Source organism: Ornithorhynchus anatinus, chromosome 4 (assembly GCF_004115215.2).
Source record: "Ornithorhynchus anatinus isolate Pmale09 chromosome 4, mOrnAna1.pri.v4, whole genome shotgun sequence".
Classification (NCBI taxonomy): Eukaryota; Metazoa; Chordata; class Mammalia; order Monotremata; family Ornithorhynchidae; genus Ornithorhynchus; species Ornithorhynchus anatinus.
Window position 1 is genome coordinate 96,608,260 of NC_041731.1, and position 26,965 is coordinate 96,635,224.

A 26,965-nucleotide genomic window follows, 5' to 3' on the forward strand; every position below is an offset into this window, starting at 1 on the left:
TGGAGAGAATGCTGTTAGGAAATTTGAGAATGTTCTGGACATGAACATGTTACTGGATAAAATACACTGCGTTGTGGGAAGAAGAGGTCAACCGAATGCATGCAGTCTTGGTCAAGTTGCAAGTACTAAAACTTGAACGTTCCTTAACGTAGTTTTAATAAGGAGAATTTAGGGGACCTGAGTGTATTGAGAATTAGGATTATTTTGAGATGAAATTTGAATAGGCAGAGAAAGCATCCATTTGTGTGTCAAATGTGTAATTTTCTTCAAGTTGCAATTCTGAGTTAATCATTAGTTTTTTCATTTTCATTGGAATATCCTAGAACTGTGCTTTTTCTGAGGAATGGAGGGAACATGTCAACAGAAGCTTTCAGCTCACTGTGCTAATTTTTCTAATTTAAGCACTGTGAAAAGGAAGGAAAAAAACAGTACATCAGCATTAGTGTCAAAATCTCCAGTTTTTGCCTGCTTTCCTATGGAACAAAACCTCTGATTTTGACAGCACCCTCAAGAGTGTTTTGGGGGTATAAATAGTACAAGGAATTGGCCTGTTCATCTTGGGGTTACTGCTTCGCATGACATTGGGCCTAAATTGATGGTTCCTAAAGGATTTTGCTAATCGAGGCCGGTTCCACGGGTTTGTATTAAATGAGTTGTTGGCCCCCCGGAAGAAATGAGGGAGGGGCTGAACCCTGAAATAAATATAATTAGTTTTTCATCGCTCCTTTTGGGTTAGAGTTGAGCCTAGCTGAGACCACAGGGCTGAGAGTCAGGAGACTGGGATCTAGTCCTGGCTCTGCTACTTGCCTGCTCTGTGACCTTGGGCAAGTCATTTAATTTTTGTGCCTTAGTATCCTCGTTTGTAAAATAGGGATAAACTACTTGTTCTCCCTCCTTCTTAGACCATGAGCCCTGTGTAGGACAAAGACTATATCTGATGTGATGATCTTGTCTTTTCCCCCATTGCTTTACGCAGTGCTTAATATCATTCAATTAATCAATGGTATTTATAAAGTGCTTACTTTGTGCAGAGCACTGTACTAAGTGCTTGGGAAAGTGCAGTACAACAGAATTAGCAGAAAAGTTCCCTGCCCATAATGAGCTTGCGGTCCAGAGATAATACTTATTATACTTGTTATCATTTGGGAAACTTGCCTTGTCACTGCCCATCCTCCTGAAGCAGTATGGCCTAGTGGGCAAGAGCACGGGCTTGGGATTCAGAGGTTATGGGTTCTAATCCCGGCTCCGCCACTTGTCTGCTGTGTGACCTTGTGCAAGTGACTTCACTTCTCTATGCCTAAATTACCCCTTCTGTAAAATGGAGATCGAGACCGTGAGCCCCTCTTGGGGCCGATTACCTTGCCTTGTATCTAATCCAGTGCTTAGAACAGTGCTTGGCACATAGTAAGCGTTTAACAAATACCATCATTATTATTATAGGGTTCTTGCTTTTCCAGACCTGTCACCTTAGCCCCTTTTAGGAAAGCCTTTATTACAAGCCTGACCACATTTGTGTTTTTCTCCTCATGAAGAACTGTGTTGCAGTTCAGCAAAACCTCTCCATCTGGATGCCATCTAATTAAACTCTGTAGCTTTGGAATGCCAGTAAAACACCGCGAGGCCGATATTCATTCATTTATTCATTCAGTCGTATTTATTGAGCGCTTACTATGTGCAGAGCACTGTACTAAGTGCTTGGAATGGACAGTTCGGCAACAGATAGAGACAATCCCTGATATTTGAGTGGTTACCCCCTCTAGGCTGTGAGCTCACTGTGGGCAGGGAATGTGTCTGTTTATTGTTGTATTCTCCCGAGTGCTTAGTACAGTGCTCTGCACACAGTAAGTGCTCGATAAATATGATTGACTGACTGACTGATTAGATTCGATGTGCTTACAGGCAGAGATCTGATCTAGCAACTCTATTGTACTTTCCCAACTGCTTAGTATGATCTTTGCACATAGTAAACACTCGATGAATACCATTGATTGATTGATATAGGTAGCATTGGGTCAGGCCTAGGCTTAGGAATGACTTTTTGTGGTGGAGGTTTGATCATTCTGAGCCCGAGATCTGTTGATCTTAAAAACCACATCCTGAGGAGTGTGATGTATTGATGTTTTAACTAGTGGGTCACACGGCTCTTAAAAGCGGAGGTTACATGAATGACAGGCTTCGGTAACTTGGGTCACAGGGCCTGAATCCAAAGTTGGGCTCGGGATCCTTGCACCAGGATTATCCTTTATGAAGAGTCAGGTGTCTAAGTAGCGAGGAAGATACATATTTTGTGCATGCAGGCAATACATAATATCTAATTCTAGCTTTTCATCCTTTGTCATGGTATTTCTTAAGCGTTTACTGTATGCCAGGCACTGTACTAAGGGCTGAGATAGATACAAGCAAATCAGGTTGGACACAGTCCATATCCCTCATGGGGCTCACGGATCTAAGAAGGAGGGGGAATAGATATTCAATCCCCATTTTACTGATGAGGGAACTGAGAGAAGTTAAGTGACTTGCCTCGGTCACAGAGCAAACAAATGGCAGAGCTGGGATTAGAACCCAGGTCCTTCTGACTTCAAGATCCTTGCTCTATTCAGCAGGCACACTGTTTCTCTTAACCAGGCCACACTGCTTCTAATAACAGTGGTATTTGTTAAGCGTTTACTATGTACCAGGCGCTGTACTAAGCGCTCGGATTGGACCCAGTCCCTGTCCCACATGGGGCTCAACAGTTTCAATCCCCATTTTACTGATTCATTCATTCAGTAGTATTTATTGAGCACTTACTATGTGCAGAGCACTGTACTAAGCGCTTGGAATGTACAATTTGGCAACAGATAGAGACAATCCCTGCCCAGTGATGGGCTTACAGTCTAGTCGGGGGAGACAGACGGACAAAAACAAGAAAACCTAATCACAGTAAATAGAAGAGGGAGGCAGTAGGGGCGATGGGGAGGGGAGGAGGACCTCAGGAATCAGAAGAGGAATCAGAGGTGAGCTTTTAGTAAATTCATATTCAATCATCAAATCCAGTCAGTTCAATCATCATAATATTGCTAAAATCCACCCTTTCCTCTCTATCCAAAATACTGATGAGGTAACTGAGGCACAGAGAACTGAAGTGACTTGCCCAAGGCCACACAGCAGATAAGAGGCCGAGCCGGGAATAGAACCCATGACCTTCTGACTCCCAGGCCCGTGCTCTGTCCACTACGCCATGCTGCTTCTCATCATCTTGATGCACAACACCTAGAGAAGCAGCGTGGCTCAGTGGAAAGACCCCGAGCTTGGGAGTCAGAGGTCATGGGTTCGAATCCCAGATCTGCCACTTGTCAGCTGTGTGACTGTGGGCAAGTCACTTCACTTCTCAGTGCCTAAGTTCCCTCATCTGTAAAATGGGGATTAAGACTGTGAGCCTCACGTGGGACAACCTGATTATCCTATATCTACCCCAGCACTTAGAACAGTGCTCTGCACATAGTAAGCGCTTAACAAATACCAACATTATTATTATTATTATTATCAGTCTGTAGAAACGCTCACTAATCATCTCCAATCGTTGCAGGCAGGGAATGTGTCTAGCGACTCCATTATATTTTACTCTCTGCTTAGTACAGTGCTCTGCACCCAGTAAGTGCTCAATAAATACCAATGACCAATTGTTTTATCAGTCCATTCTTTCTCATTTGTCAGCTTTGAGGTAGATTTTTTTTTTTTTAGTTATCTGGGTAATTGCTTCAATTTTCCTCTTCACTTTGCCTATGAAATCACCCAGTTAAGGCGATGAAAGAGTAGCAAGCAATAGACTTCCTTCCTAGTGTTTTCACAAGCAGCAGGCAATAGGGTTGAGGTTGGAAATAGGACAGGAGGGATAGAGAGAGGAGAACGCGGTGAGGAGGCTGGGTGGAGGAGTTATGTGAACAGACTAGGGCCAGGATGTGTGAAACTCAACTTACGTCCATGGACCTAGGCCAGGAAATTGGATGTGACTCGAACAAATGAGGTATTTCCTTAATAGCATCTTTGGGCTTAGGGCAGAACATAAGAGGAGGAATGTAATGCATCATGAATCAGAGAAGAGCTGAAGTGCTTTCTTGTACAGACCTTTAGACTTCTAATTAAAGCTTGCAGATTCAACGTGGATTTTTCTAGGTACACATTTCTTCTCCTGTAACCGGTTCCCCAAAAAGTGGTGCTTACTTAGGGGGCCTTTGTGGCTTTCTTTTTTTGTTTCTTTATGGTATTAATTAAGCGCTTACTATGTCTCAGGCACTTTACTAAGTGCTGGGATAGATACAAGCTGACCAGGTTGGATACAGTCCATGTCCCCCGTGGACTCACAGTCTTATTCCTCAGTTTACAGATGACATAACTGAGGCCAGAGAAGTGAAGTGACTTACCCAAGGTCACGCAGCAGACAGGTGGCGGAGCCGGGATCGGAACCCAGGTCCCTCTGACTCCTAGGTCCGTGCTCGATCCACTAGGCCATGTCCCTTCTGCAGGCTTTGGGATCCCTACTTTGGAAAACAGGAGATTGAGGGTGGTCATCTCGTGCTCCAAATTTGAGGGAAGTTTCCTTTGCTTGGAGCCATCTGGGGGCTCAGTCTTCAGTTCAGAGTGAGAGCCTGGTTGGTAGCCCCTAATTGTCTGTTGCCTAGCATGGTGTAGTGTCTAGAGCAAGGGCCTGGGAGTCAGAAGGATGTGGGTTCTAATCCCAGCTCCGCCACTTCTCTGCTGTGTGACCCAGGCCAAGTCACTTCACTACTCTGTGCCTCAGTTCCCTCATCTGTAAAATGAGGATTGACACTGTGAGCCCCACGTGGGACAGGGACTGTGTCCATCCCGATTGGCTCGTATCCACCCCAGCGCTTAATATGGTGCCCGGCACAGAGTAAGCGCTTAACAAATATCATAATTATTATTATTAGAGAGCAGCCCCTGAGCGGGCATTGTTTCCCGATCCTGGGCTGGGAAGAGGCAGTGTAAAGAGCAGTGCTATTAACTGCTACAGCAGGTCTGCTCCATTAAATGGCCCATCCCTGGGTCGAGCTTGGGTTGGAGTTGAACCCCAAACCAGTGCCTGCGGCTGGGTCTGGAGTTGAGGGGGAAGAACGGTTGGAGAGGAAATAAAAAAAAAGTGGGATTTCTGGAGCAGGATGTAATTTGATCTTTCTACAACCCCTCTCCCCTACCCCCAGCCTCCCTTCTGTAAAATTCAGGTTTGCCTTAGGGCGGCTAGATACCAGCGTCTGCCCTAGAAAACGGGGTACTCCAGGATAGCTCATGGAACAGTTAATGTCGCAATCTCTGGGATTCATGTTCCAAATAGATTATATGAGATTTGTACACACACTCTCATCTGCAAGAGCTGGCATGCAACCAATAGAGTCGGTAACCCGCTAATTAAAGCTTCGATAGCCAAAGAAAATGGGGGTTGGCTGTATCAGACGTTTGACCAGTTTTGTTGGTTAGGCTTCAAGGCTTCTCCAAATGTGGGATATTAGAATTGGTAACACTTTGAAAAATCTCAAGTTAATGCATGTTAGCATTCAGAGGGTATTAACCCGGAACTTATTTCCCTGGATATGTGCAAACTCGTCGATGCTGTGATAAATGCCACTTTTGATTCGTGGGTCCTTAAAATGTCAGTAATGCTCAAGGAAAAGGCAAAAATGAATAGCCACTGTGAACGCTCGAGTACAATTTTCAAAGCCGTTGATTCTAGTCATTTTCTTGGAAGAAAGGAGATCCCGTTTTTGATGGCAGTAAAGAGGAAGAGATAAAACAGTGCTAATAACACTTAAATTTTCTGAATTTACAGTTGGTAAATATCCGAGTTGCATAGCCCACACCTCTTTCCATATTGCGGTTTATGAATTCATAGGCTTGCAAATCCCTGGTGATGGAGCTACGTTTATAAAGTTTTTTATTTTAAAAGAAAAAAATTTTTAAGGGCTGAGTCATGATAATGTGGTAATATAAAACATGTTACCGATCACATTTCCCATTGTGGGGGGATGGGAGGAAGCCAGTAAAAGCAGTCCATGTAGGAATTGCAAAGACAGAGGGTGTGCTCTGCTTCCAGAACAAAAGTACCACTTCCCATTTGGGAGAGGAAATATTTTAAAACCTTGCTTAGTGCTTTATGCTATTTCAGCCTCTGCTTGATCTTTATGCATGTACAAAGTACATCACAGCCTAATCTCCCTATTAATGTTCCACAATAATAATAGTGATAATTGAGGTATTCATTAAGCAGTTAATATGTGCTAGGCACTGTACTAGGCGCTGGGGTGGATACAAGCAAATCGGATTGAACACAGTCCCTGTCCCACATTGGCTCAGAGTCTTAATCCCCATTTTACAAATGAGGTAGCTGAAGCTTGGAGAAATTAAGTGACATGCCCAAGATCACACAGCAACTATGTGGAGGAGTGGGATTAAAACCCAGGTCTTTCTGACTTCCAGGCCCGTGCTCGATCCACTAGCCCACGCTGTTTTTAATGCTCATTGCTGCGTACGTGTGTTCTTTTGTGCCTATTTTCCGGGTCCCTAGATATCTTACTTTAGACTATGAGCCCATCGTTGGGCAGGGACTGTCTCTCTCTGTTGCCGAATTGTACATTCCAAGAATTTAGTACAGTGCTCTGCACATAGTAAGCACTCAATAAATACGATTGAATGAATCTTACTTAAATATAAAATTTGCTTCATTATTACATCACCACCTAATGTCTGCACTTGTAGAAAGAGCCTGAGCTTCGGAGTCAGAGGTCATGAGTTCGACTCCCGGCTCTGTCACTTGTCAGCTGTATGACTGTGGGCAAGTCACTTAACTTCTCTGTGCCTCAGTTCCCTCATCTGTAAAATGGGGATTAAAAGTGTGTGAGCCCCACGTGGGACAACCTGATTACCCTGTATCTCCCCCAGCGCTTAGAACAGTGCTCGGCACCTAGTAAGCGCTTAACAAATATCAACATTATTATTATTACTGTTGTATGGAACCTCTGAATTTCCCTCCTCTTGTCTTATTTTACTGTAAGCTCGTTGTGGGCAGGGAATGTTTCTGTTTTTAGTGATAATGGACTCTCCCAAGTGCCTAATACAGTGCTTTGCATATAGGAAGTGCTCAATAAATATGATTGAATGAATTTTAATTAATTTATACTAATGTTTGTCTCCCCCACTAGACGGTAAGCTTGTTGTGGGCGGGAATGTCTCTACCAACCCTGTTGTCTCTTACTCTCCCAAGTGCTAAGTACAGTGTCCTGCACACAATAAGCACTCAAAAAATGTGATCGATGCAGTCAGCTGTAGTGCTTGTTTCGGTGGGGCCGGGAGATTGGGGAAGGGGTGGAAAAAGCCTGAAGGGGAAAGAAGAGAAGGTCAGAGGGGAGAGGAGTATCCCGATTGTGTAACTGCTGAACTTTCACCAGTGCGAGACTCATGAAAATGTGTCGAGTTGGGCGTGCAAGCTAAAGCAACCCCTGAGGAGCCATAAACCTGGGCAGCTGGCAATCACTCCACTGATAACTCAGCTCACAGTGGAACTTGGCAGGGTGACCGGGGCAGTTTTCTCTGAGGCTGAATAATTCCTGGAACCATTTCTCCTGAGGCCTGAAGGGGATTTTCTTTACCGTCAGGCCTCTACGTGTGGGCTCTCATTGCACAAAACATTTCTTTTAGGAAACACAGGACTCCCGGCCTCCCCATCCTCTCTTGGGCCCTCATTCTCATTTTGTCGTCTGATGGCAGCGCAGAACTGGGGTAGACAGAATGACAGGCGCCTCCTAAGAGAGAGTCCGTCTTCTTGCTTGTTTTTGGGACGGCCTCTTCAGGGTACTGGACTCGCCATTTGAGGATCAAATGGTCGGGTCTGCTGTAGGCTGGGATGGTCTGTAGGCTGTATGACCTACACAACCATACATAAATTCGTTTTCTTTCTTCCTCTCTTCCTATAGACCGTGAGCTCCTAGTGGGTAGGGAATGTCTACCAACGATGATATATTGTATCAATCAAGCAATGGTATTTTTTGAGTCCTTACTGGGTGCAGAGCACTGAACTAAGCACTTGGGAGAGTACAATATAACAGAGTTAGTAGACACATTCCCTGCCCCAGCAAGCTTATAGTCTAGATGGCTCTGCACTCAGTAGCTGCTCAGTAAATACCCTTGATTGATTTCTCTCTTTCTCTCTCTCCCTCTCCTCCTTCCCTGTTTCTCTCCCTCCCTCTCTCTCTCTTTGCCCCTCCCCTCGTCTTTGTTTTTCAATAATAATAATGTTGGTATTTAAGCGCTTACTATGTGCAGAGCACTGTTCTAAGCACTGGGGTAGACATAGGGGAATCAGGTTGTCCCACACGGGGCTCACGGTCTTAATCCCCATTTTACAGATGAGGTAACTGAGGCCCAGAGAAGTTAGGTGACTTGCCCACAGTCACACAGCTGACAAGTGGCAGAGCTGGGATTCAAACTCATGACCTCTGACTCCAAAGCCCGTGCTCTTTCCACTGAGCCACGCTGCTTCTCTTTCAAGATGGTTCCACAGGCATCCAAGTGTCCTAGTAGCTGAACAGGCCGATGCATGACCTGACTCTAATCCCAGGCAGTATGCAGATGGGCCCTTGACTCCATTATAGTATTAAAAGTATAATAATTATGGTACTTATTAAGTGCTTACTATATGCCAAGCACGGTTCTAAACGTTGGGGTAGATACAAGTTATTCAGGTTGGACCCAGCCCCTGTCCCACGAGGGGCTCACAATCCAAGTAGGAGGGAGTAGGATCGAATCCCATTTTATACATAGGTAACTGAGGCACAGAGGAAGTGAAGTGACTTGCCCAGGGTCACACAGCAGATACATGGCGGAGCCAGAATTAGAACCCAGGTCCTCTGACCCACAAGTTCGGGCTCTTTCCACTAGGCCACGCTGCTTCTCCCTCACCCCAGGACAGTGCTTAGAAACCTGGACCCAAGATCGGTCAATCCATTCCTGTTGCATTAGCAGGATTTGCATTGAGCCTCATCCCCAGGGATTAATAGGAAACGGCTTCATTAAGAGCCGAATCAAGTCCAGGCCTTTCTCCGGCCTTGCCGACGATGAAACCAACCAGGGAGTGAGGAGACCCAGCAGGAGAGCGTGATTCCATCTGGCAAGGACTGCTTAGTCAGCTGACGGGCTGTGCTGAGATAAGTGTTTATATAAATAAAGGTCCCTTTCTGAGAAAATGGTAGCTGCATCTGCCAACCCCAGCTTCGCCTCAGTGTCCTGGCCCCTCGGAGATCGGCCTTGATGCCCAAACGGTTCCGCTTCATATGATAGGGAGTTAATGCTCGAGGGCAGGTGTGGAAACAAAAGCGCTGGTTGCCTCTTGTTTTTTCATTCTTTTTTTGGAAGCGTTAGTTGAATCTGGTCCAGCAAAAATAAGAAACTTGGCTTGCTTTGCCTAGTTTTAAATTCTTGTAATAAAACTCCCAGCAATGGCAGATAGAGTTATGCTTGCCTCTTTAAGAAGCCTAGTAGCGTAACCAGCATATTAAATACGAACTTTGTGCAGGATTAAAGCGGCGAAAAGTACACAGTAAAGGACGCAGCCTGAGCTAGCTCCTGTCACTCCCAAAACCACCACGCTCCCCCTTTCCCCCCACCAGATCTGCTTTCTGCTCATTTGTTCCCCTGATTGTCTTCCCTTGGGTTAATCCCTTGCTAAGAATTGGGATGCTTGAATTTTAGGGTAGGATGACTCCCTCAGGAAGCCATTTATCATGTCACACAGTATCAGTGCATTACATTTTAATGATCAAGAATGAGGAAAACTTAATGGATTCTGAGGAAGAGCCTGAGTAACTAAGCAAGTGTGATAGGTGGTCCTTTTGGCTGGAATAGTGAAGTGAAAAATCAAATTTTATTATTCTAAGCTCTGACTCCAAGGTTATTTCTTAATCAGGGGAGACAGTGAGGTCCCAAATGGATGGTTGAGATAGGTTGTGGCCTCTCCTTTTCTGTAAGCATTTACTCAAAGTGATAATCATAATTGTGGTATTTAAGTGCATAAATTCTGTTGTGGATACGAGCAAATTGGGTTGAACACAGTCCCTGTCCCACTTGGGGCTCACAGTCTCAATCCCCTTTTTACAGATTGAGACTGTGAAGTGAAATGACTGTGAAGTGAAGGCACAGAGAAGTGAAATGATTTGCCCAAGGCCACACGGCAGACACATGCAGGAGCTGGGATTGGAACCCATGGCCTTCTGACTCCCAGGCCCTTGCTGTATCCACTACCCCATACTGGATGGCTTCTCATATGGATGGGATGATTTAAGGCAATCGTCTAGACCGTAAACTCGTTGTGGGCAGGCAACGTGTATACCAACTCTGTTATAGTCTTATATTGTTCTCTCCCGATCGCTTGGCCCAGTGCTCTGTCCACAGTAAGCACTCAATAAATAACTAGATCAATACTCCCCTACCTCTTTGGCTTCCACCGTCCAACACTCGGACAAATTTACGGTAGATATTGTCTTCCTTTCTCTCTCTCCTCCCCCTCCAAGAAGGCTTTGGGAAGTGGCAGAGTTCAGAGATGGTTATAGATCAGTGGTATGTATTGAGCACTTACTGTGTTCAGAGCACTGATCTGAGCACTTGGGAGAGTACAGTACAAGCTTTGTCTTTGGTGTGGGCAGGCATCATCATCATTCATTCAATAGTATTTATTGAGCACTTACTATGTGCAGAGCACTGTACTAAGCACTTGGAATATACAAATAGGTAACAGAGACAGTCCCTGCCCTTTGATGGGCTTCCAGTCTAATCGGGGGAGACAGACAAGAACAAGAACATAATAATGGCATTTGTTAAGCCTTTACTATGTGCCAGGCACTGTACTAAGCGCAGGGTGGTTACAACCAAATCGGGTTGGACCCAGTCCCTGTCCCAAGTGGAGCTCACAGGCTCAATCCCCATTTTCCAGATGAGGTCACTGAGGCAGAATGAAGTGACTTGCCCAAGGCAACACATCAGACAAGTGGCAGAGCCGGGATTAAAACCCATGACCTTCTGAGTCCCAAACCCGGGCTCTGTCTGCTACATCATGCTGCTTCTCCCCTAGTTTCTTTGGGCACAGTAAGATGGCTTCCATATTACACCATGGATCTTCAGCCCATTAATGGGAAGCGCTGCACTGGCCATTTCCCCAGAGCTCTTTTGGCCAAATGATTTCCCAACAATGGACATTCTGCCATTCTCCTCCAGTCCTCTCCCTGGGAAAACGCATAGGCCTAAGTCTTACGCTGTCAAGACGTGTCCAACCCATAGCGATGCCGTGATACATCTCTCCCAGAACAGTAATAATGTTAATAATGTTGCTATTTGTTAAGCGCTTACTATGTGCAGAGCACTGTTCTTAGCGCTGGGGTAGATACAAGGTAATCAGGTTGTCCCACGTGAGGCTCACAGTTAATCCCCATTTTACAGATGAGGGAACTGAGACACCGAGAAGTGAAGTGACTTGCCCACAGTCACCCAGCTGACAAGTGGCAGAGCTGGGATTCGAACCCATGACCTCTGACTCCAAAGCCCGGGCTCTTTCCACTGAGCCACGCTGCTTCTCTGAGAACGCCGCACCTCCATCTGCAGTCATTGTAGTAGTGGATCCATACAGTTTTCTTGGTTAAAATCCGGAAGTGGTTTACCATTGCCTTCTTCCGAGCAGCAGACTCACGTCTCCGCCCTCGACTCTCTCCCGTGCCACTGCTGCCCAGTATAGGTGAGTTTTCTATATTTGATTCTTAATCAGAACTTGCCCGTGCCGTTCCTCCTGCCTGGAACTTCCTCTCTAAATGCTTAGAGAAGCAGCGTGGCTTAGTCGGAAGAGCACGGCCTTGGGAGTCAGAGGACGTGGGTTCTAATCCCAGCTCTGCCACTTGTATGCTGGGTGACCTTGGGCAAGCCATTTAACTTCTTTGGGCCTCATTACCTCATCTATAAAATGGGGATGAAGACTGTGAACCTCATGTGGGACAACCAGATTAAGCTGTCTACCTCAGTGCTTAGAACAGTGTGTGACACATAGTAAGTGCTTAATAAATACCGTTATTCTTATTATTAGGGACAAAAGTATAAACTCAGAGTGGGGAAAGATTGACTAAGCATGAGCCCAGTAGAAAAAGTCCTTGGGTTCATTACTGACTATAAAATATAAAGAATTCTTGACAAAGAAGCAGAATGGCTTAGTGGATACAGCCCAAGCCTGGAAGTCAGAAGAGCCTGGTTTCTAGTCCCAGCTCTGTCACTTGTTTGCTCTGGGTCCTTGGGCAAACCACTTAGCTTCTTGGTGCCTCAGTTATAATAATAATGATGTTGGTATTTGTTAAGCGCTTACTATGTGCAGAGCACTGTTCTAAGCGCTGGGGGAGATACAGGGTAATCAGGTTGTCCCATGTGAGGCTCACAGTCTTAATCCCCATTTTACAGATGAGGTAACTGAGGCCCAGAGAAGTGAAGTGACTTGCCCACAGTCACACAGCTGACAGGTGGCAGAGCCGGGATTCGAACCCATGACCTCTGACTCCCAAGCCCCTGCTCTTTCCATCTCATCTATAAATTGGGGATTATTTCTATGAACCCCATGTGGGACAGGAACCGTGTCCAGTCTGATTACCTTGTATCTACCCAGCGCTTAGTACAGTCCCTGGCACATAGTTAGCACTTAGCAAATACCACAGTTTTTTTTTATTATAATCATCGTTATTATTATTAGTCATCATTAACTCATCCCAGCACCATATTGGTCTTTTTAAAGAAGTAAAGACTATGCTGTGCTCTACTTAGATCAGCATTAAAGCAGTGTCCAGTTTCAATTACTGCATTTCAAAAAAGAAACAGGGAAACTAGGGAGTATCCATGAAAGTGACAAGAATGAAGTAAGTGGCTTGAGGAAAGATAAATGGATTGAGATCAATTTACCTGGAAAAGAGAAAGGCAGCATGGCCTTGTGGAGAGAGCACTGACCAGGGTCAGAGGACTTGTATTCTAATCCCTACTCCACCACTTGTTTGCTGTTTGACCATGGCCATTTCACTTGACTTCTTTGTGCCTCAGTTACCTCATCTGTAAAATGGGAATTAAATCCTTCACCCTCTGAATTAGACTTGAGCATTATGTGGGACAGGGACTGCATCCAACTTGATTCTATTGTATACAAAAAGCAAAGCAAAAAAATCCCAAAGGCCGAGGGGTGATTTAATACTTGTCTTCAAATCTTTGAAGCGTCTCCCTCTTAGCCCCACAGCACTTATGTAAATATCTATAATTTACTTATTTATATTAATGTCTGTCTCCCCCTCTAGACTGTAAGCTCATTGTGGGCAGGGAATGTGTTCATTGTTATAGTGTATTCTCCCAAGTGCTTTGTATGGTTCTCTGCACACAGTAAGTGCTCAATAAATAAGATTGACCGTGACTGACTAAGAATTTGGCTGGGTTCCTTCTTAAGGACTTCGAGGCTTGCCCCAACCCCACAATATTATTTTAAATATTTTTATACCCTATATTTCCCCTAATAGATCCCTAATCTATTTTAAAGTCTGTCTTCCCTGGTAGACTTAAACCTCTCATGGACAGGGATTGTGACTACAAACTCTATTTTCCCAAGTGCTTAGTACAGTGCTGTGCACACCATGAGCACTCAATAAATGCCAATGATTGCTTGATGGGTAAATACTGAAGTGGCGGGGGAGACGGGAGGGCAAGTAGGACCGGGGGGCGGGAGATTAGTTGGAGAAGGGTTTAGAGGAATTTGAAGAAGGGCAGAAGGGTGGTCAGCCCTTTGTGAAAGGGGAAGGGGCTTCTGGCAAGTAGTAGGGCATGAGCAAGAGGTTGACAGAGAGAGAGCGAGAGCGATGAGGGTAAGGCACAGTGAGTAGGTTGGCTTTAGGGGAGTGAAGCATGCAGGGTGAAGTGGAAAAGGAGAGAATTTACGAAGTGGGGAGAGAGCTGATTGAGTGCCTTAGAAGCCTCTGGTCAGTTTTACAATGAAAGAAGTGTGTGCATGGAGAGATGCCCGTGTATTACAACACGCACAGAGATCTGTAGGATCCACTAACACGAGGTTGTGTTCATTTGCTTTGGAAGCATTCGAAGAGAATGTCAGTATTTCCAAGAACTGCATATTTGAAGCGCAGGAGACACTAAGGCCTGAATCATCTCCTCTGGCGGCTCATTTTCCCTCTTGAAATATTTTCAGAATCTTCCCAGTCTCTTACTACTCATCCTAACGTGTAAAACAGTGTAGATATCTTAACAGGTGCATTTGCTCGCTGTCAGTAAATTAAAAAGAGTGAACCAATCTTCATTCTGAGATCCTGAACTTTTATCCCCAGATATTGATGATGATAATCTTGATGATGTTTACTAATAATAATTGTGTCTGTTGTGTCATCTTGGGCAAGTCATTTAACTAATCTGTGCCTCAGATACCTCATCTGTAAAACGGGGATTAAGACTGTGAGCCCCATGTGGGACAGGGACTGTGTCCAACCAGATTACCTCATATTTACCCCTGAGCTTAGTACAGTTTCTGGCACATAATAAGCACTCAACAAATACCATGAAAAAATGTGGTATTTGTTAGTGGTTAAAATGTGCCAAGCACTGTCTAAGCACAAGTCTAAGCAGGAGGATGAGTAGGTATTGAATCTCTATTTTGCAGATGAGACACAGAGAAGTAATGTGACTTGGACCAAGGTCACACAGCAGACAAGCAGTGGAGCCAGGATTAATAATGTTGGCATTTGTTAAGCGCTTACTATGTGCAGAGCACTGTTCTAAGCGCTGGGGTAGATACAGGGTCATCAGGTTGTCCCACGTGAGGCTTACGATCTTAATCCCCATTTTACAGATGAGGTAACTGAGGCACAGAGAAGGTAAGTGACTTGCCCACAGTCACACAGCTGGCAAGCGGCAGAGCCGGGAGTCGAACCCATGACCTCTGACTCCCAAGCCTGTGCTCTTTCCACTGAGCCACTCTGACTCTTAGGTCTGGGCTCTTTCCACTAGGCCATGCTGCTTCTCTCATTAAAGCACATCTGACCAATAATTTTCCCTGGGCAGCGTAGCCTTACTGGAGTGATTTGGAAATGTGTCCTGCAGAGAGTTCTGAGGAGAATTCTCATTAGTAGAGGATCTGTCTGAAGTGGTGCTAGCCAGTTTCTCCAGAGTAAGAGTCCAAGTATGTGCAGTGATCATTGCAATGCAGGGATGGAGGAGTAGCTGTCTCAGCTCAGTCCCAGAAGAGGGAGTCTGGTTTTAGGAATAATTGATTCGATGGTCCAGCCAACCAAAGATGCTTCCGAGAGGGAAATTGGGGTATTCCCAGGGTTTTTCTGGAGAGTGAATTCACTGATAGCCTCAGATTGACCCCCTGGCCCGTGCTTTCTCCATTAGGAGACTGTGGACCTGTACTCTCATCCCAGATCTGCCACGTGACCTTGGGCAACTCAATTTTCGCTTCCTCAGTTCCCTCACCTATGAGGACTATGAGCCCCATGTGAGACAGGGACTATGTCCACCCTGATTATCTTGTACTTACCCTAGCGTGCCCCTCTCAGGGTCGCACCTGGAGAGTTTCCAGTACTCTACCTGTCTAGACTATGGGAGGGAGAGTCAAGCAGAGGCCTGTCCATTCCATCCCTAGCTTGGGCAGTGGCTAGCAGGTGGAAGGCCATCTGCTACATGTCAAAACTCACCTGTGCTGGGCAGCAGCGGCAAGGGAGAGAGTCAAGGGTGGAGACTCAAGTTTACCGCACAGGAGGCAATGGTAAACCACTTCTGTATTCTTACCAAAAAACTGAACAGATCCACTATCAGAATGATTGCAGATGGAGGTGTGGGGTTCTGGGAGAGATGTGACCATGACATCGCGTGGCGTCAGCATAAGACAACAACAACAACCCTAGAGTGTAGTACGGTGTTTGAGACAATGTTTAACAAACACCATCATTCCCCTCGTCATCATTCATTCATTGTCGTATTTATTGAGCACTTACTGTGTGCAGAGCACTGTTCTAAGTGCTTGGGAGAGTAGAGTATAACAGTAAAGAGACACATTCCATGCCCACAACCTATCATTTTCATCAGTGGGTCCCTGCCATAACCCACCATCCCAAAACAGATGATTCTTCCACTCAGGCAGAAATTCCAATTCCTAATTCTGAACTACTGTGTCTTGACTGTCCTTCAAAACAGCCATCGTGGGAGGTGGATAGTCAGCCTCAGAGTAGCCTGAGCAGAACAGCAGTTGCTGATTCAGGAAATCAAAGTTTAGTTTGCCCTTCACAGCTGTTACCTCATCAGATGACGGGGCCTCTGGAAAGGTACGGAAGACAATGACCTCAAAATGTGATCAGCAGAAGCAGCGTAGCCTTGTCGAAAGAGCATGGGGCTGGGAGTCAGAAGGGCCTGGATTCTAATCCTGCTTCTGCCACTTGTCTGCTGGGTGACCTTGGATAAGTCACTTAGCTTCCTTGGGCCTCAGTTACCTTATCTGTAAAACTAGGAATAAGATGTGAGTCCTGTGAGCCCCATGTGGCATGTAGACGGCGTCCAAACTTGTATCTAACCCAACACTTAGTACAGTGCCTGGAGCGTAGTAAGCACTTAATACAATTTAAAAAAAGTAAAAAGAGGATGACAGGTTTTTGGAAGGCCTCACAATCTTATCTGGGTCCTAGGTTTGTTGACTAGCATTTCTGCCAAATCCTGTGTTTTCTTCCTCCATGCTTTCTCCCAATCATGAGTAATAGCAGGGGGAAATTGAGGTCCCTTTCACTGACTGGAGAAAAGTGTTGGGCCTGGAAGTTAGCCACTGTGACATGGACTACTTATGCTAGTTTGCAGGCCAGGGACTTCAGCTCTGGCTGTGTTGTCTTTTGGATTTCTGCTTTCTCACTGGTGCATAACTTGAGGACCCTTAACTGTTCACCTCACCCGGAAAGTGGATACAGGTGGTTTGCTACCGAAATCCCCCTCTCCACAAAAAAGAATGCCCAAAGCCCAGTGCTTTCTTCCTGTTTAGGTTTTCCATATTCTCTGCACTTCCTCAAAGACTCAAGTGTCCCATTGTGCTCTTTTGATTTTAAATGAAGCAAGAATTAATTGTTCCCAGTTCGTGACTGCGTATCTCTCCCAATTACACAGTTCAGTTTCTTCCTTCAGGAGTGTGCTAAGGTGATTTATCCCATGTCCCACTGTTAGAGATTCACTATAGTGGTTTTTTTTTTGAAATGAAGGAGCTTTATGATCTTCATCTGAAGAGAACACGTGAGGAGGATCGTTCAGAGGTTAAGCAGATGTTAGCCTAAATATTTGGAACTATTTTGGCAGAGGGATAAAGGATTTCTGAGCTTTTGTGTTTTTCAGTGTCAGATTTGAGTAAAAATGGCATGGGGTTAGAGGTTCTTTTTAGGGCAGATGCCTTTATTTTATCTGAATTTCTGGGTCTGTAGTCATAAATATTGCTGGTAAATAAGAATGAAGGGAAAATTTGGGAGGTTTGAGAGTGTGCTAGTTCTAATATCATAGCAGGGTGGAAGTTCTGACCCTTTTTGTCCTTCCAAAGCAAACAGGAAATTGAGCAGAATTCTTTAGGTCTTTCTTATGACAGTGATTTGGGGAAATCCAGTGATTATTGCTGAATGCCTTCAGGGATGAATGGTGAGGGTTCTTATGAGAAATTATTAAGGATCGTTTATGTCCCTTCTTATGAATTGCTTCATCGATAATGATAGAGCTCTGTGTCTTTATACCTAAGTAACTACAGGACTGATGAGGAACACTGGGAAGTTCAATCCTGAATATTTAAAAATTTTATTCTCTAATAATTTTGTTTTCATTTGAAACTGTGGTGACCATCAGAGATGGCATGCGTATCTTCATAAAAGCAAATCGAATGGATCATGAGTGGTAGGTCACAGGTGGGCACGTTAGAGTGTGATAAAATTCTTCCTTCATTTGGGATAAAACTCATGAACCATCTTGTGACAAATTGGTAGACATATCCTTGGTGAATGTGAGATTCTAAAATGTTTGTAATGAAATAAACAAAAGTGTTTTGTAAAGCATCCCATGAATGTTTTAATGGGGGTCAGATTTGGAGCCTATTTTTTATTACCTGAAGGAATTTCAAGGTCTTCTGTAGTCCATCCCAAGAACCTCAATTTAATAGTGATGGTAGTTGTTGAGGGCTTACTATGTGCCAAGCACTATGCTGAGCACTGGGGTAAATACTAGTTAATCAGGTTGGACACAGTCCCTGTCCCTCATGGGACTCACACTCTTAATCCGATGAGGGAGCTGAGGCCTAGAAAATGAAATGATTTGCCTAAGGTCACACAGCAGATGTGGAGGAATTGGGAGTAGAACATAGCTCCTTTTGACTCCCAGGTCTGTGCTGTATCCAGTCTTCTTGCTAACTGGAGTTTAGGGCAAAGAGAGCCTGTTATTTCCCTTTTGGAGGGTTTGAGGAGCAGGGCCAGAAGGCGGAGTGGATGAATGAGGCAAAATCTCAAGCTCCAAGTTGACTGAGGAGAAGGCAATAACAATATATATATATATTTATTTGTTTAATCATTTATTTATTCATTCATTCATTTATGTCTACCCCAGTGCTTAGAACAGTGCTCGGCACATAGTAAGCGCTTAACAAATACCAACATTATTACTAAGGGCTCAGCAGCAGATAGAGACAATCCCTGCCCAAGCAGCGTGGCGCAGTGGAAAGAGCACGGGCTTTGGAGTCAGGGCTCATGAGTTTGAATCCCAGCTCTGCCACTTGTCGGCTGTGTGACTGTGGGCAAGTCACTTAACTTCTCTGTGCCTCAGTTCCCTCATCTGTAAAATGGGGATTAAGACTGTGAGCCCCACGTGGGACAACCTGATTCCCCTGTGTTTACCCCAGCGCTTAGAACAGTGCTCTGCACATAGTAAGCGCTTAACAAATACCAACATTATTATTACATAGCAGTTTGGGGATATTTCCCTGGGTGACCATCATTGGCAGGGTAGTGCAATCCTGGAAACAAACCTTAAATGTGGAAACCTTGTGCCACCAAAGATTTGAGAAGGCTCAGAAAAATAATTTTATTGGTGCAGTGGCTAGAGCACGGGCTTGGGAGGTAAAAGGTCACAGATTCTGGTCCTGGCTCTGCAACATGTCTGCTTTGGGACCTTGGGCAGATGACTTTACTCCTCTGGGCCTCCCGTGGTGCAGTGGAAAGAGCACGGGCTTTGGAGTCAGGGCTCATGAGTTCGAATCCCAGCTCTGCCACTTGTCAGCTGTGTGACTGTGGGCAAGTCACTTAACTTCTCTGTGCCTCAGTTCCCTCATCTGTAAAATGGGGATTAAGACTGTGAGCCCCACATGGGACAACCTGATTCCCCTGTGTTTGCCCCAGTGCTTAGAACAGTGCTCGGCACATAGTAAGCGCTTAACAAATACCAACATTATTATTATTATTACCTCATCTATAAAATGGGGATTGTGTCTATGAGCCCTACATGGGACAGGGTTCTGTCCAACTCGATTTGCTTGTATCCACCCCAGCACTTAGTACAATGCCTGGCACATAGTGAACGCTTAACAAATACCATCATTATGGTTCTTACTCTTGTTATTTTGGGGGCTTTTGTCATTACATTCTAGCCAGAAAAATAAGACAAGTCACTTTTAGGTCATTGTGACCTCCAGTGGGCCCATGGCTAGTGCATTACATGCCAAAGTGTGGAGACAGTTCTGATTCATTCATTTATTCAATTGTATTTATTGAGCATTTACTGGGTGCAAAGCATTGTACTAAGCGCTTGGGAGAGTACAATATGATAACAAATGGACACATTCCAACCAATTCACAGTGTAGAAGGGGAGACAGACCATATAAATAGATAAATAAAATAAATTGCAGATATATACATATGTGAAGTGGGGATGGGAGGGAGGATGAATGAAGGAGCAAATAAGAACGGCGCAGAAGGGAGTGGTAGAAGAGAAGAGGAGGGCTTAGTCAGGGAAGGCTTCTTGGAGGAGATGTGCCTTCAATAAGGTTTTGAAGTGGAGTAGAGCAATTACTGTCTGATATGAGGAGGGAGGGTCTTCCAGGCCAGAGGTAGGTTATGGGCGAGAGACTGGCGGCGAGATAGACGAGATCGAGGTCCAGCTGGACAAGAATTCTGTATCAGACAGTGACATCGGGTTGAGTGGAGGTACCCTGTGAGAGCTGTCTGCTTGGTAAGGTCACTGTGGGCGGAGAATGTGCCTGTCTATTGTTATATTATCCTCTCCCAAGTGCTTAGTACAGTGCTATGCACACAATAAGCACTCAATAAATACGATTGAATGGATGCGTCCCAGCCTAAACCGTGGCCAAGGTAGGAGTCCTTTCCAGAGCCATGGCGGCACAGAAGTGAGGCTGGAGAGAACCCCTCTGGTGCAGAAGGCTCCTGAGCAGAAACTCCTACCTCAACAGCCCATCCTCCCCAGCCATGAGCCAGTGCTGCCTCCTGCTCGGTCAATCGTCTGTATTTATCGAACATTATTATTAATGCTACCAAATTCTTAGTCATTTTAAAATCTACTTATGGGTTAAGTGCCCTATTTCCTACTACCTCCTTTACCCTGGTTCTTTTTAGTAGTATTTGTTAAGCACTTACTCTGTGCCAGGCACCATACTAAGTGCTGGGGGAAATATAAGGTAATCACATTGGAAACAGACTTTGACTCAGATGGGGTTTATAGCTTTAATACCCATATTAAAAATGAGGCACAGGGAAATTAATTGACTTGTTTGCTCTGTGACCTTGGGCAAGTGGTGGAGCTGGGATTAGGATCCAGATCCTCTGCCTCCCAGGCCTGTCTTCTTTCTACTAAGCTCCGTTGCTTCTCTTCATCCTTTCCCATGAGTTTCTTAGGAAGTACATTGGATTTGCATGGGAATTCCAGTTAGAGAGATGGGCTTGAGCAAAAGACTCTAAACTCTTTAGGGCCAGGAAACATGTCTTCCAATTCTGTTAGAGTATTCTCGCAGTCGCTTATTGTGTTCCTTTGGGGAATTCATTATTTAGAGTAAGTGCATTTTATTTGAACATTTGAAAAACAGTGTGGTTGAGCAGATGTCAAACATGAATAGCTCAAGAAAGGTGTGTGAATTAGCTTAAGGGAAGAGAATCAACTGCAGACAACCACTGATTAATCAAGATGGCCAGATGGCAGTGTGATCGATGGATGATGTGCTGGGTTTTTTTTAATCACTGAACTTCAACTTGGGGTGGTTGCGACATGCAGAATAAAAGTATGTTTCTATTCCCACCAGGTGTCTCGAGGTTCCGTGGTCCAGTTTGAGGCCGGTAACTTCTCCCAGTCAGCGACTACTGCGGAAAAGACCTTCCCACAGAGAAACGATCATTTGCTGCAGTGGGCTCAAAAGGAATATGGAGCAGTCACTTCTTTCACTGAGCTCAAGATCTCAAGAAACATTTATATCAAAGTGGGGGAAGGTAGGTTTAAGTCCAGATGAAGAGAAAAGCCATCTCAGGAATTCTCTGGGACGTTCATTTTGTATTGTATTAATCCAATGGACAATTACTCCGCACCCCCCTTCAAAGCCTTATTGAAGGCACGTCTCCTCCAAGAGGCCTTCCCTGATTAAACCCTCCTTTCCTCTTTTCCCACTCCCGTCTGCATCACCCTGACTTGCTCCCTTTATTCACCCCCGTTCCCAGCCCCACAGCACCTATCCGTATCTGTAATTTATGTATATTAATGACCGTCTCCCCCTCTAGGCTGAAGTTCATTGCGGACAGGGAATATGTCTGTTTATTGTTATAGCGTTCTCTCCCAAGTGCTTAGAACAGTGCTCTGCACACAGTAAGTGCTCAATAAATATGATTGAATGAATGAGTGAATGAATATTGTATGTTCTGAGGCGAGGATGGTAGGTTGGTCCTAACAGAGCCCTCAGGAACCATGCCTGGGGATGCCGTGTCACAGCCAAAAATCCCGGGCTGCATGGGCTGAAAATGAGTGCCTTCCACTGACCCGGGTAAACTGGGAGAGAAACGAACTGGTTGCTCATCTTCTGTTCATTTGTCTCTATTTGCACTCAAGCATGTGGGTTGGGGATTCTTCTGTTTCAAATGATCGCTGATTTCACCTCTTTCAGATGGGTAGCCCCTGTGATATTTTGGATAGTTCACTTAACCTCCTCTCTGTTGCTTCTCAGATTTTCCATCGATGAAGCGGAGGGTCAATGAATCAATAGTATTTGAGTACAAGGACGAGGTCGTTTCTTCCTCCATCCCCTTAAGGATTGTAAAGATGTTTCCAGTAGAGCTCTTGACCACTTGAAGTTTAATACAATACAAAGACAATCCGTGTGGCCGAGTGGAAAGAGCGTGGGCCCGGGAGCCAGAGAAGCTGGGCTCTAATCCTGGCTCTGCCAGTTGCTTGCTATGTGACCTTGGGCAGGTCACTTGTCTAGGTCTCAGTTACCTCAGTTACCTCATCTATAAAATGAGAATTAAGTCAATCATATTTTTTGAGTGCCTACTGTGTGCAGAGCACTGTACTAAGCACTTGGAATTGTACAGTATAGCAGAGTTGGAAGAAGTTCTAACAACAAGTTTACAAACTAGAGGAGTTTACAGTCTCATAAATCCTCCTCCTTCCATTTTAGACCGTGAACTCCATGCGGGATAGAGACTGTGTCCCACCTGATAAACTTCTATCCACTCCAGAGCATAGAACAGTGCTTGGCACATAGTAGGTGCTTAACAGATACCATTAAAAAAAATATTGACCAATGGCATGCCTCCAGGACAAATACTTTGCAGTTTTAGCTCAGGAGAGGGGTTTTGAGGGGTAAGACTCCCATACCCATTTCTGAAAGTAATTCTGCTTTCCAAACACCTTCCTTCCCTCAAACTAAGCTGGGCAACTCATCTACCTATCTGTCCTGGCCTTTCAAAGCCTAGATTGGAAATTGCTTTGGTAGATTACTCTTCGCTATCTAAGAGACTCGACTGTGTGTCCTCTGCCACACAGGAACAATGGAAGGATTCATTATATCTTTCACTAAATACTATGAGAAAGAAGCCCTATAGAAATGCACTGAATTATTCTTATGATATAGAAATCCCTGAGGCTTAGGGTTCCTGGGTAGCTATTCTTTATTTAGATGTTTGAAAATATTTTCCATCCCATCCTTTCAGTTAAACACACAAAAGTAGCAGACAGATCCATTTGGAAATGCTTTTCATAATGTTGGTGTTTGTTAAGCGCTTACTATGTGCAGAGCACTGTTCTAAGCGCTGGGGGAGATACAGGGTGATCAGGTTGTCCCACGTGGGGCTCAGGGTTTTTTAATCCCCATTTTACAGATGAGGTAACTGAGGCCCAGAGAAGTTAAGTGACTTGCCCACAGTCACACAGCTGCCAAATGGCAGATCCGGGAGTCGAACCCATGACCTCTGACTCCCAAGCCCGGGCTCTTTCCACTGAGCCACGCTGCTTCTACTCTATAACGGCCAAGTGTTAGAGAAAGAAATGGTGTTTAGCCTCGATAAGAGATTGCCCATTTTAATTTCCTTTGTAGCATGCTATAAATAACCAGTTACTTACATTTGAAAGAGCATTGTTATTTTTTTGGTCAAGTGAATAAAGAGTATAATTAGCACAGAAGAAAAGTTATTTGGAAATAATAAAAAGATGGTGACTGATTCTTGGCCACCGCAAAAAATTTGAACCAAACTGCAGGCCTTGTGGTCAGCTGCTTTTTGTTGCTCTCCCACGCTCTGACCACTAACACCATAAGCCCAAGTGGCCCACCCAGCTGGCCTTGGCGATCTTTAAAGACTCTAAATAGATGAATGAGAAACACCAGTATATTCATTCAATCGTATTTATTGAGCGCTTACTGTGTGCAGAGCACTGTATTAAGGTCTTGGAAAATACAATTTGGCAACAAATAGAGACCATCCCTACCCAATGGGCCCACACTCTGTGACTGTCCAGCTGAACCCAGAGGTCTTCATGGCTGTATTCCACTAAACCATGATCTCCTTCAGGGCAGAGATTGTGTCTGCCAACTTTGTTGTATTTATTGAGCGCTTACTGTGTGCAGAGCACTGTATTCAGCACTTCGAAAAGTATAAGAATAGACATATACCCTACCCACAAGAAGCTTATAGTCTAGATGAGGCTACAAACATTAATATACATAAATTGTAATCACCCAAGCTTTTAGTCCAGTAAGTCCAGTAATTGATTGGTTGTATACTGTGCTGGTCCTGGTCTGGGCTTGTTCAGTCTTCACCCCAGAACTTGCCTCAGCCTGAACCCATAAGAGGTTTTTGTAAATTGGGAGCGCCTCCGTCTATGCATTGAGGTCTTGTGGAAAGAGCACAGTCCTGGGGGTCAGAGGAACCGGGTTCTAATCCCATCTCCCCCACTTGCACGCTGTGTGACCTTGGACAAGTCATTTAACTGCTGTGGGCCTCAACTGTACTGTAAAATGGAGTTTAAATAACTGTTCTCCCTTCTTATTTTGTGAGCAGTGGAGACTGTCCAACCTGAATAACTTGTATCTACCCCAGTGCTTGAATAGTGCTTGACACATAGCGAGTACTTGACAAATACAATAATAATAACATTGCAGCTTTAAAAACTGTTTTTTAGGCACAGAATCATATAGCCTTCCCTATCACCATCCAGCTGACTCCAAAATGAGCACTGGAAACACCATGGCCTAATAGAATGAGCACAGGCCTGGGAGGAGAAGCAGCGTGGCTTAGTGGAAAGAGTCTGGGCTTGGGAGTCAGAGATCATGGGTTCTAATCCCACTTCTGCCATTTGCCAGCTGTGTGACTTTAGGCAAGTCACTTAACTTCTCTGGGTCTCAGTTCCCTCATCTGTAAAATGGGGATGAGTCTGTGAGCCATACTTGGGACACCCTGATTACCCCAGCACTTAGAACAGTGCTTTGCAAATAGTAAGCACTTAACAATTAGGTAGAGGAGCTGGGTTCCAATTCCAGCTCTGCCACATGTCTGCTGTGTGACCTTGGCCAAGCCATTTAGCATCTTTGTTCTTCAGTTACCTCATCTGTAAAATGGGGGCTAGGACTCTTCTCCCCAAGTGGGGCATGGACTCTATCCAACCTGATTAGCTTGTATCTACCTCAGCACTTAGTACAGTGCCTGGCACATGGTAAGCGCTTAACAAAACCATTTTAAAGAAAAAAAAATGAGCTTTGAGAATGCTTGTTCCTACCTTACAGCTCAAGTATAATTCCTTTCTAAAGGACTTCCTATGCCTTCTCAAAAAGGGTGGTCATAAACATGGGCACAGTGTATAGCTCTTTGTGGGCAGGGATTGCCTTTCTTTATTGCTGCATTGTACTTTCCCAAAGGCTTAGTATAGTGTTCTGCACACAGTAAGTGCTCAATAAATATGATTGGATGAATTAAATACTTCTTTTTTGATCTAAAATATTTGGGAAAAAGTAAATTTGAAAGGAAAGAACTGATCATTTATTATTCATAAATCTGGGCCTTCCAGTTCTAAGTACCATATTATACATAGGTAAAGGAGCATACAATCAAATCCAGTTCCAAACATAATCTTTATCCTCAGTCTTAATACTAAACTGAAACTAACGTTTAGAGTTCCAAAATACTCATCCAGGTCTAATGAAGCTCTTTTCCCCCAGCTTCCATGTGCTTCAAACACACTCAGGCATCTTCAAATCAACCTTAACCAAAAGACTTAAGATTTCAAATAATCATTAAATCAATCAGTGGTATTTTTCGAGTGCTTAATGTGTGCAGTAAACTCCTCTAGACTATAAACTTCTTGTAGGCAGGGAACGTATTTATCAACTCTCTTATATTGTTCTCTTCCAAGTGTTTAGTACATTGCCCTGCACAAAGTAAGGGCTCAATAAATATAAGTGATTGATTTCAGAGCACCGTACTAAGCATTTGGGAGAATACAATACAACAGAGTAGGTAGATATGTGTCCTGCCCACAGTGGGCTTATAGTGTAGAGGGGGAGACAGACATTAATATAAATACATAAATTAGGAGTGTGTACATAAGTGCTGGCAGGTTGGGGTGAATATGAAGTGCTTAAAGGGTGCAGATACACGTGCATAGGTGACACAGAAGAGAGAGGGAGTAGAGGAAAAGAAGGCTTCATAGGTAAGGTCTGTTGGAGAAGATGTGATTTTGATAATGCTGTGACGGTCGGGAGAGTGATGATCTGTCATAATGTTGGTATTTGTTAAGCGCTTACTATGTGCAGAGCACTGTTCTAAGCGCTGGGGTAGATACAGGGTAATCAGGTTGTCCCACTTGAGGCTCACAGTTAATCCCCATTTTACAGATGAGGTAACTGAGGCCCAGTGAAGTGACTTGCCCACAGTCACACAGCTGACAAGTGGCAGAGCTGGAGTCGAACCCAGGACCTCTGACTCCCAAGCCAAGCTCTTTCCACTGAGCCACGCTGTCATATATGGAGTTCTGGGCAGAGAGAGGATGTTGGTGGTCAACATCAAGATACAGTGGCTGGCATTCGAGGAGTGAAGTGTGCGGGCCGAGTTGTACTAGGAAATCAGAGAGGTATCGTACAAGGGAGCAAACTGATTGAGTGCTTTAAAGCCAATGGTAAGAAGTTTCTGTTTGATGTGGAGATGGATGAGTAACCCTTTAGGTATTCTTGAGGAATGGGGATATGTGGAATGAACTTTTTTTTCCAGACAATCCAGTGATCAGAGTGAAATATTGTCTGAAGAGGGGAGAAACAGGAGGCAGGGAGGTCAGTGATGCAGTAGTTAAGGTGGGGAATAGCAAGTGCTTGGATCAGCATGGTAGCAGTCTGGATGAAGAGGTAGGGGTGATTCTATTCATTCATTC

At 44.6% G+C, this 26,965-nt stretch overlaps 1 protein-coding gene and 1 non-coding gene across 3 annotated transcripts in view; both read left to right on the forward strand.

Moving 5' to 3' along the window:
• The window catches only part of TGFBR3 (transforming growth factor beta receptor 3), a 264,695-nt gene that overhangs the window by 169,952 nt on the left and 67,778 nt on the right, over positions 1-26,965 (forward strand). For both annotated transcript variants that reach the window (XM_029062681.2, XM_029062680.2), the window contains exon 5: positions 21,366-21,549. In XM_029062681.2, coding sequence (XP_028918514.1) covers positions 21,366-21,549 — 184 coding nt within the window. The remainder of the gene's footprint in view (positions 1-21,365; positions 21,550-26,965) is intronic.
• Positions 15,602-15,739, forward strand: LOC114811798. The gene has a single exon (XR_003759494.1). It is a non-coding gene; the product is annotated as a small nucleolar RNA SNORA7 (small nucleolar RNA).